Source organism: Zootoca vivipara, chromosome 7 (genome assembly GCF_963506605.1).
Source record: "Zootoca vivipara chromosome 7, rZooViv1.1, whole genome shotgun sequence".
NCBI classification, from domain to species: domain Eukaryota; kingdom Metazoa; phylum Chordata; class Lepidosauria; order Squamata; family Lacertidae; genus Zootoca; species Zootoca vivipara.
The window spans coordinates 9,537,158-9,547,725 of record NC_083282.1 but is presented as its reverse complement, the minus strand read 5'-3'; the positions used below and the strand labels follow the sequence as shown (position 1 = coordinate 9,547,725).

General features: G+C 46.8%; 1 protein-coding gene across 1 annotated transcript; it reads right to left on the bottom strand.

The window, feature by feature from the left end:
- Window positions 1–234: 234 nt before the first annotated feature.
- TMEM121 (transmembrane protein 121) lies at window positions 235–1,739 on the bottom strand. Its single transcript, XM_035123751.2, has one exon. It carries the CDS (start codon window positions 1,171–1,173, stop codon window positions 235–237), a length of 939 nt encoding a protein of 312 aa, XP_034979642.1. The 5' UTR covers window positions 1,174–1,739.
- Between the last annotated feature and the right edge of the window lie 8,829 nt (window positions 1,740–10,568).

The window sequence follows — 10,568 nt, the reverse complement described above, 5'->3', positions numbered from 1 at the left end:
AAGATCAGATGCTGACTGGGGCAAAGTTCTTCTCCGGAGGTCCATTTGGTTTTGTTTTCTTTCTAGAGGGCCCCAAGGAAATACCTGAGATGCAAGGGGTGTCCCACCACTTTGATCAGAACCTTGTGCCGGGGGGGTTGGGGGGCAGCTCTAGGTGCTGGGGTGAGAGCACAATCCCCTCTCCCCCCCCCCACCAAGTGAAGGTGAGCAAGCGCCGATGCCCGAGGGGCCCCGTCATGTGTCCAAGATCTCCCTGGCGGGCGACTGCTCATGAGTAATGCCCTGTGAACTGTGGACCGTCTGGTTGTGGGGCACCGAGTTCTGCTGCAGCTCAAGCGCAATGGCGTTCTGCGGGAACTCCTTCACCTGCTTCTTGTACTCGAGGAAAGTGCAGGCTTTGGTGGCGATGGCGATGATGTTCTTGCCGATGAAGATGGTGGAGACTCTGCTGTCTTGGAACAAGACCATGTTGATGGCGCGGATGAAGATGGTGACGACGTTGATGGTCACCAGGCTCAGGACAGGGTAGAGCATCATTTTCTGCGGAGCAATGTGCTCCCCTTGCATGCTGATTTCGCTGAGCGAAACGCAAGGGAGGATCAAGAGAAGGATGTAGCAGTAGAAGAACATGAGTCCTTCTGCCCAGATGGGCAGCCCCGTCTTGTGCGGCTCCCACAGGTTGGCTTGAATGTCCAAGATATCCAGGAGGTCCAAGGCTACCCAGAAGAGCCTTCCTCGCAAGTCCTCCTTCTTCCGGAAAGTGCGGATGTATTCCATGCTGTCCAAAGCCACGAGCACCAAGTATAGTCCTGGCACGCAGATGGAGAGCAGCAAGGTCAGGGCCTTCCTGGCCACTGTCTCCAGGTTTCTCTTATCAGCCTTGTAGTTCTGGAATATAAAGTAGAGTTTGATTTCCAGTACAAAGATGTAGAGGAACCACAGAATCATAGCATAGCCACGCTTGGCCGTTTTGACCTCAGCCCCCACCCAGACAGCCACATAGCGCAGCACAATCAGAAAGCAGATGTCTCCTACCAGGACGATGATGCAGACGCCAATCTTACGGGGCCCCTGGTTCTGCTCCACCAGATAAGCATCCATGAATGCCATGCTGGTCATTATAACAATAGTGGTGAGACACACATGCCGCTTGTCCGGGGGTGGAAGCACCATGGTGAGGCGGTGGAAGCGCTCACTCTTTCCTCGGGCCTCCTTGCTACAAAGGCAGGCCTGCGTTCATCTCTGATGGAGTGTCACCAGGCGGGCAGCAGAAGTCCTCTGTCGCAAAAGAAGCTCCAGCAAAGCAATGACCAGGGACTTCATGTGATGTCCTCAAGCTCCAGTAGCCCAGAATCACAGCACCCTCGACACAATCATTGCTCCTAAAGGCTTTGCAACGTATGGATGGAGGTTCCTGCATGGAATGACCTCAAGCAAATCTTTCGCTGCCCGCTCACTGGAATTGCCTTCTGTTCTCAGTACCCCTGAAAACACCAACCGTTTCCTTTCTCCCCCTTCCGTTCCTTCCCACTCCTGATTCTCTCCCGCTTTTCACTACTAATTTCCTTCTTGGGAGTAAGAGCAGTCCCGCACAGGCCGGTGGGCAATCTTTCTTATGGGCCTCCTGACAGCAACTTGTTCAGATCCTCAACAATTAGAGAAACTATCGGACAGCCGTATCAGCGTAAAAGGGGGAAATGTTACTCCTCAAGAGGCTCAGGCTCTTCCAGAGCCGCAGACAGGACCAGCACAGACATTTCCCAGGGTATCCTCCTTTCTCCTGTGACTCGTTCTGCTCCTCCTGACCCAAACCTATTTTGAGCAGGATCCATGGTGGACAAGACTTGCATTTCCAAGCAAGGGTTCTGCTCAGCCATCGCTTTCCGGGAGACATCCATTCAGATCTGAAATAAACCAAAGAAAAGACATGAGAGGGTATATTGTATCTAATCCCTCACCAGTAAACATCACATTTTTCATTCATTTAGGCAAAGCTGGTAGATCACAGAAGCTTTTGCCAATCCTGTTAGCATCCTGAAAACTTCTGGGATGCTGGCTGCCAGCTAGCACTGCCAATGTGCTCACAGAGTCACTTGGTGGGGTTTACTAGATCCAATGAATTTTTTTTTAAAAGTCCAGTAGCACCTTAGAGACCAGCTAAGTTTGTTCTGGGTATAAGCTTTCGTGTGCATGCACACTTCTTCAGATACCATGCACACAAAAGCTTATACCCAGAACAAACTTAGTTGGTCCCTAAGGTGCTACTGGACATTTTATAATTTTTTAAATTTATTTCTACTGTGTCAGACCAACACGGCTACCTACCTGAATCTAGATCTAATGAGTGTTGGATAACAGATGCATCAGAGGCTCCAAACCGGCCTTCTCCAACTTGGTGCCCTCCAGATGTTTTGGACTATAACCTCCATCTTTCCCAGCAAGCACAGCTCCGGAGGGCAGCTGGTTTAAAATATATGGAGGATATCATATTGGGGAAGGCTGCTTGGCACTCCCAGGGCAGAGAAGATGAGCATTCAGATGCGGGAACCAGCAAACGGGAAGGTTTGCCACCTTTCCACGCCTGAGACTTTCCCTGTGGCATCTGGCCGACCACTGTCAGAATGCTGAGCCATTCCTTTCTCTGTGTGCAGTCCCCTGTGCTCTTATTCGTTTCCCAGCAGCAAGCAAAGATCTCTATGGAAATCAGAGCTGTGGCAATTGGCAATTGTTGTGATCAAAGGAATGGAGATTCAAAGGCAGTCGGGCTCATTACTACAGGGGTTCCATTCTGGTTTTGCATGAAAGTGTTTGTTTGTTGAGGCTTCCGGTCCAGCGCCAGCGCCGATCGGCGGGGTTTTGTCTCGCGTCCGAGACGGCCCGCTTTCGCTAGGGGGGGGAGGGCAGAGAGAGCGACTCTGCGCCCCTTTGAACCCAGGGTCGAGCGTCCCTGGGGCGAATTTACTCAGCAGTGCCCCAAATTCGGACTCCCCAACTCTCCGGTAAGCTCTAGTAAGAGCCCCGGAGCGAGGAGGGTGGAAGTCGCGGGGGCCATTTTGAGTGTCAGCGTCACCCTGGCGGAGGGAAGCTCCGAGCCGGAGGCGGAGAGCGCTGGATTCTTCCAAAGAAGAAATTTAAAATAAAGACTGTAAGTAAGAATTCGAAAATATATTATTTGATTTTATTTCGGCATTGGGAGGAAGGAAAAAAAAGAAACGGAAGCCACCTCCTCCCACCGGTATCTACATGACCCAGTTAAAAAGGGTCCCAAGCCTTGATTTGAAGATTTATTTATAAAGATTCCTTCAAAGACTTTAAGAGAAAGGAGAGTTCCCCCCCGAAAGCAGGGCAAAGGGGGAGAAACAGTGTGTGGATTAAAATTCCCTGCAAAATGTGGAAATAAAGCTGGGAAAACCTATCCCTTCCTCGGAGCCAGCAGCCTGACAGATCAGCAAGTATATCAAGTATTTAGAGGAAAAGAAAGAAAGAAAGAAAAGAACTTATTATAAACTTTTTGGAACTTATATTTAAAACATCTGTTTGATTTTGAGAACTTATATTGCAGCCAGTTTGTTAAAATGGGGTTGGAAAAATAAACAGCGACCATTTCCCGCTCCCCCAAAACGGACACTGACCTTGGAAGGATTGAAAAAATGTCAACAAAAGAGTACTCAGCTGGGTTCCAACAAAATGTTTTGAGAATCTTGTGGGAAATGACTACTGGAAGGCACTATGAAGAAGCACAATCGCAGGAGACAATGCAACAACCGCAGATGGTGGATAGAAATAGCGACTTTTCTGTCGGAGACAACACGGAAATTGAACTGAAGGACAATGATAGCGACTGTGACAGGAACAGCACAAATGAAAAGGAAGTACAACGCGAAGGAAAAGACAATTTGGTATTGGAAGACGGTTGGAGGAACACCCCTCCTTTGTGGGGGGAAAGACAGGATATGGTGGATTTACAGAATAAACACAAGGAAAAGATCAGTCAAAGAAGAGGAAAAACCCAGGGGGGGTACAAGGATGATTGGACTGTAAAACACTGGAAAAAGGGGGTGGGTTGAAGGAAAATTGGACATTTGATTAATAGGATTGATTAACAGGATTGAAAATTGGTCTGAAGACTACGAAGCTTGCTGTGATGGAGGGGGTAGCTGGGAAAAGAGGAGGGGAAGGCGTATTGAGGATAGTTAATTATGGAATTGAAAATTAGTAGGAAAATTGGTCTAAAATTTATGGAGGTTTTTGGAGGGAAAAATTAGGCTAGGGAGGAAATTAGATTTGGAATAGGTAAAAGCAAGACGGCATGAAATGATTAGTAAGGAAGGAAGTTTTGAGAGGAATTAAAAAAAAAAGATTAATATAGTAAAATATTAGAAAACTGGTAAAGGAGAATTAATATGAAGACCGGGGTAGGGGGGAGGTAGGGGAAGCCAGAAAAACAATGATTATGGATAAAGATTTAATAAGGTATTTTTTCTTTTTCCTTTTTTCTTCTTTCTTTTTCTCTTTTTTCTATTTTTCATTTTTTTTTTCCTACAGGACAGGCACGGAAAATAGTTGGGAGGGTACCCTCCCTTACCCTCCCCAGGCTCTTGGGGCTCTCTGGTGGCAGGGGAGGGGTCTGAGGGGTGGAGAGGGGGGTGGGGATAAACCCAACTATAAAATGGATTGTCTCCGTCGATTCGCCGCGCATGGGTGGCTCTAGTGGCAGAAGAGGGCCCGTGGGGGGTGGTGGAGGGAGGGAATTAATTTGTTATATATGTTGTCCTTGTGTGTAAAATCAATAAAATATATTTAAAAAAAAAAAAGAAAGTGTTTGTTTGTTGTTTCGAATCCCAGATGAGTCCGCAAAGACACCCAATTTGCATATTTGCTTTCCTCATGAATCTGCCTGGCAAGAGCAAGACATGGGCCGGCAAAAAGTGAAACTCCCAGAATGAACACAGCAGAACAGCCTGTGGCAAGGTACCAAAGGCAAGTTTCAGGGCCGTCTTACCCATTAGGGTTAGTGGCGCCCTGTGCCAAGGCGCCCGCCCATCAGAGGCGCCCAGCAGCGGGAGTCCAGGACCGACAGGGAACAGCTGCAAGGGCATGCTCTTTTGCTTCCTGCCTGGGAGAGGAGGCAGCGGCAGCACCCTTCTCCCTCCTGCCCGCCCCGCGGCAGTAGCGGGACTGCTGAGGAAGCCCACGCGGCAAGCGAGCCTCGAGCTGCCCAGCGCAGGGGGCAGGGAGGACGGAGAGGGGGAGGAGCACTGAGAACGTCCCCCCCCCGCCCCTTCCATCGAGGAAAAAGGTGGAGGAGGGATTCATTCAGATTTGGGGTGATGGGAGGGGAAAGCTGGGGGAGAGTGCACTACCATTAGGACTCAGTTTGGAGGTAAGGATGGACTTGAGAGCATGCTCTCCATGCAGTTAGTGGTTAAAAACAAACAAACGCCAACAAAAAGTCTTTTAAAGATGGGGGCGGGTTTTAAGGTCCTATTAGGTTCAGCAGAGCTTATTCTCAGGTAAGTGCAGTTAGGGCTGCAGCTTTTGTGACCCACGTTTTGGGTCCTTTTTAGGAAAACTAAACATTGGGGAGCATTGAACTCAAGCCCTAGTATGCAGGCAGACCCAAGCCCTTCAGAGTGGTTTTGGTGGTGGTCAGGGCCGGATTTCGGTTTGATGAGGCCCTCAGCTACTGAAGGTCATAGGGTCCTTTATAAGTCCAGCTGTCCTTTGTCAACAACAAATTGTCGCTGTTTTTTTGTGTTGAATGCATGCTATATGGTAATTTATGGACCTAATAGGAATCTAGAGCCATTTGCACATGCAGAATGTAGGCACCCTATATATAGAAATGAGCAAACAGTGATATTTTAGGGAGCAGGCTAGCAGGCGGGGCCCATTACTTACATCATAGAGCCTAGACAACACAAAACACTGTGGCTGTATGTAGTTTGTTTTTTATCTTATATTTTGGAAATGTACATCCAGGTTGTTGTTTTTTCCTTTAAGCTCCTGCAGCCAATCAAAAGCCGCGGAAGCCCCGTTGGACGTTTGGCTTCCAAAAGAACATTCAAAAACCGGAACAGTCACTTCCAGGTTTCAATCATTTGGGAGCCGATTTGTTTGGGAGCCAAGGCATTTGAGATTCAAGGTACGGCTGTATTATTGTAGATATTCTAAGCTAAGGAGGAGATATGCTGGAGTGGGCGTACAGGAGGCCAAGATGAAATATTTGCAAACAATAGACAGCCCTGGGCTCTCCTCTAAGGAACCTGGAAGTCAGTTGCTGTTAATTACTCCTTAGCACTTTCACTGGTTGACAGTTGTGCTAACAGAATCATGGCATAAAAGTATTCCTTCCTTGCTCAGGTAAGCTATAAAATGAGCTCCAGTCTGAGTTCAGCCAGAATCAGCAATGTTTGATGTTCTTATGTCCCAATCTGATCCCAGCTGAAAAATCTCTACTTGAGTTAGCAACAGAAAATGAAGGTAGAACAGCCTGGGGTGGGGGGTGGGGTGGGGTGGGGAGTAGGAAGTAAAATCTGCCATAAATCTAGCATTACTCTGCTCGAAACTGGTGACTTTACAACTTTAAAAAATAAAAATGCTCATATAGACATTCTGGTAACAGTTCCAGAGGACAACTCTTGTCTCCCATCATCACAATTTCGAGGAACTTTAGGCATAGTTGTGCAGCTTATAAATATGAAATACTATTTTTCAAACATAATGTAAGAGGGAACACAAGATACATGGTGGAAAGCAATGGGCAGAGGGTACTTCATCCACGTTTGCTCTTGATCCCAGACCCCCACCCCAAGTTTTGGGGGCAGATCTACATTTATTAACACCTCTTGTTTAGCCCTCGGTTCATTTTGGAACAAGTAACACCAACAGAGGGGGGAAGTGGGCTGCAAGGAAGGCCCCGATTCTCTAGCCTCTGGCCACTGGTCAGGAGAAAGACCCACAGACAGCTCAAGCTGGGGCTCTCACAGCACAAAGCACAATCCTTCTGCTCATAGGAATGACCTGGTGCCAGGGACCCAATCCTGTCTCACTGCCTGCTGCACGAACTTTCCACTATTTGCTGCTGAGGAGGTTCGTCAATCTATTCTTTGCTGCCTGCCAGGCTGCAAGCCCACCTGCGGTCTCTTTTCCATAACTCATATATGAGCACCTGGATCACACTCCAGAGAGGACTCCCTCTCCATCCCAATCCTGAATTTGCCTTCTCTGCTCGCCTGCAAATGCCAGCATCCTGCACTGTGCGGGCATGCGCTTAATTAAACAATATATATGGTCAATAATGTTAATCAAATCCAATTTCTAGGCATTATCCATGAGCAAAGACTGGCATTTATTTTAATTTAAAAGCTCAGCAGCTAATTCCAGGGTGGATCAGACAGTATTGCCAGTGAGGCGAGGGGGGGGAAAACAACAACACCTGGTGAGATCAGGGCACTGAGAGTGACACCTCCCAAGCAGCTAGAATTGTATTAAACGAGTAACATTAATTGTGAGAATAACAACAGTGGTGTGAGAGAGCAAGGAGGAGAATGGAGGAGAGTCGCTGCTCTCCTAGCTCCATCTCAAGTGCTGCAAGAGACATGGAGTGATGGCTGGAACTTCTGTGGACTTCACTGACAATTTAGGGAGGTGGAAGATGGGTTCCTGAGAATCTAAGCAACTCTGCATGTTATTCCTGGAAGGAGAACTACTTGAAAATGATTTACAGATGGTACCTAACTCCAAGTAGGCTTGCTAAGATGTGTAAGACTGAATCAGATAAGTGCTGGAGATGCAATGAAGTTGAGGGACGGTTATTTCATATGTGGTGGACTTGAGTACTGGGAAATGATTTATAATGAATTGAAAAAGTGTGTATCTGAAGAAGTGTGCATGCACACGAAAGCTCATACCAAAATAGAAACTTAGTTGGTCTTTAAGGTGCTACTGAAGGAATTTTTTTATTTTGAAAAAAAAAGTTTAAAAGTGCTTTCCCCCAAAAAAAACCAGAGTCCTTTTTTGTTGGGGATAATTGAGATTGAAATTCCCAGATGTCAAAAAGGGTTATTTATGTATGCCACTACTGCGGCCCGTGTTTTGTTACCCCCAAAATGGAAAACGAGCGAGGTCCCAACCAAAGAAGAATGGCAACTTAAACTGATGGAATATCCGCAGCTTGCGGACTTACCATAACATATAGAATAAGAGACCAAGAAGAACATACGCTCAGAGAAGATTGGAAAATGTTTATTGAATATATGGGGGAGGGGAATTGTATGCAATTGAAAACGTGGGCAGCATTAAGATAAATTCAACACTGTAAAAAAGCTATGGTGGGTGTAATTATGGAATGCTAAATGGTTTGGTTTATGTAAAATATGCAGGGATTTACGATATGCAAAATGAACCATGGAAAGAGAAGAAGGGATTTTTTTTGATATTTTAAGGTTGTTTAAATGAATATTCTCAATTGTAAAACAGAAAATTTAAATATTTATACATATATCTGTGAGAATCTAAGCAACTCTACTCAGCACCTCCTTTTACACCATGTGTACAAGTTGCTGATCAATTAGCTTTTAAATATCAAAGGCAGGAAATCCTTCTGCCCCCCCCCCTCCCTCCCTGTGCACACACAGAGCCAGATTCCTTCTGCAATTTGGTCACCAGGAGTTTCCTACTGTGAGAGCTCTGAGCATCTCCTCTCATTCCCCCTGCCAGATTCCCCTTCAGCTCAGACTGGGAGAGCAATCTCTCTAAACAGGCAGTGGCTGCCACATTCCCATCTGAAAGATACTTTAGAATATTAGCAGCCTGGACAGCAATAGAAGGGGAAATAAAAGAGTCTGCATTGCAGAAAATTTGAGTGACAAGCCAAGATGGAGTAGGTGGGATTTGAAAGAGGACTGCAATTTGGTATCCATGGGTAGAGGAATGGTTTCTTTGTACTTGTAGCCAGTGCTTTTTTTCTATGAAAAAAAATGTTTAGGGGTACTCTCATTTCGACTCAAGAAAATCACCATTTTATAGTTCAAATCAGGAAAAATAAATACAAAAGTACAAAGATTCACAAAATGTTTAGGGGTATGCGTACCCCTACGTACCCCCAGGAAAAAAAGCACTGCTTGCCGCCCTCCCTTCACCATACGGTTACATAAAATTCATTGAAAATGTTAAATTAAAACCACAAAACAACACAAAATCACAGGAGCAGCACACTAGGCATGCAACAATGCAACAGGAGGCGAAGCAGCTCCTTGTCCCCAAGTTTCTTGACCTGATGGCACAAGAGGCACCTCTGAAGGGTTCCATAACCTGACGGCCCTCACAGAAAAAGCAAACATTCTACAACCCATGCAAGGCAACCCTATCACTAAAAAAGCCTACCTTTTTGATCTAGGCAGGTTGAAGACGAACGAGACATTTATTCAGATAGCTAGGGTTGTGTATGTCAGTATCAACAACATCTTAAATTGCTCTAGGGAGCAGGGTGCAAGATTTTGTAGGAAGATCGGGAAGGCAGTAAGGTCATTTTCATGCTTCTAATCATTAAGGTTGCAAGGTTTTTAGCCAGAGCCATCTTTCTCATAGGGCTTAGCGGTGCATTGCGCCAAGGCGCCAGCCTCTCAGGGACGCCCCAGCAAGTGGGGGAGCTGTGCGGTTTTGCCAGCGGCCTCCCCTCTCCCTGCACGCCCGACAACTGCGCCATGCTGACCATAAGGCTGGCGGGCGTGCAGCTTCTCTCCCAAGCCTCTGTGAGGATCACTCTCCTCCCGATGAGGCTTGGGAGGGCGCAACTTCACTCCCAAGCCTCTGCGGGGATCGCTGTCCGGCAGCGGCATGGAGAGTTGCGCCTCCCTGGATGGCTGGCAGTGTGCAGCTACGGCCACCCCAACACTATCCATGGTAATTTGGGGGCGCTGGGTGGATATTTGCATCCCGGCACCCCATCTGCTAAAGACGGCCCTGTTTTTAGCTGGGGCAATCAGAATAAGATCCACAGTATTTGACTATTGATTCAAAACCCTAAAATGTATTTTATAGTGGTACCTCTGGATATGAACGCTTCTGGTTGCGCACGCGTCGGGTTCCGAGCTGCACTAACCCGGAAGCAGTTGCTCCCGGATGTGAACTTTGCCCCGGGATGCGAGCGGAAATCGTGCGCTGGAGGTGTGTGCGAAGCGGGAGGCGTGCTTTTGCTAATGGTGCCTCATGTTAAGAACAGTTTCAGGATAAGAACGGACCTCTGGAACGAATTAAGTTCGTAACCGGAGGTACCCGTGTATATAATTGACTTTTTATTTCTATTCTTTGTATATTGTATTGTTGTTTTATTGCTGATGTCTGACGCAAATAAAGATTCATTCATGCTTCTAATCATGTTTTCAAGGTGTGATGGGGACTGAATTTCAGAATGGAGCTGATTCCTAATAAATCAAGCTATGATCTATTGAAAGAGAAGGCTCTCAGTTTTACCGAGCCCAATTCCAAACCAAGCTGCAGCAAGGAGCTTCTTTCTGTATCTCCAAACATCTAAACGCTCTCCCAGTGATGCTACCGGTTGGAGA

What these genes read in the sequence shown, in the direction of transcription:
- TMEM121 (XM_035123751.2), bottom strand. Translation starts at nt 1,173, where the DNA reads ATGGTGCTTCCACCCCCGGACAAGCGGCATGTGTGTCTCACCACTATT.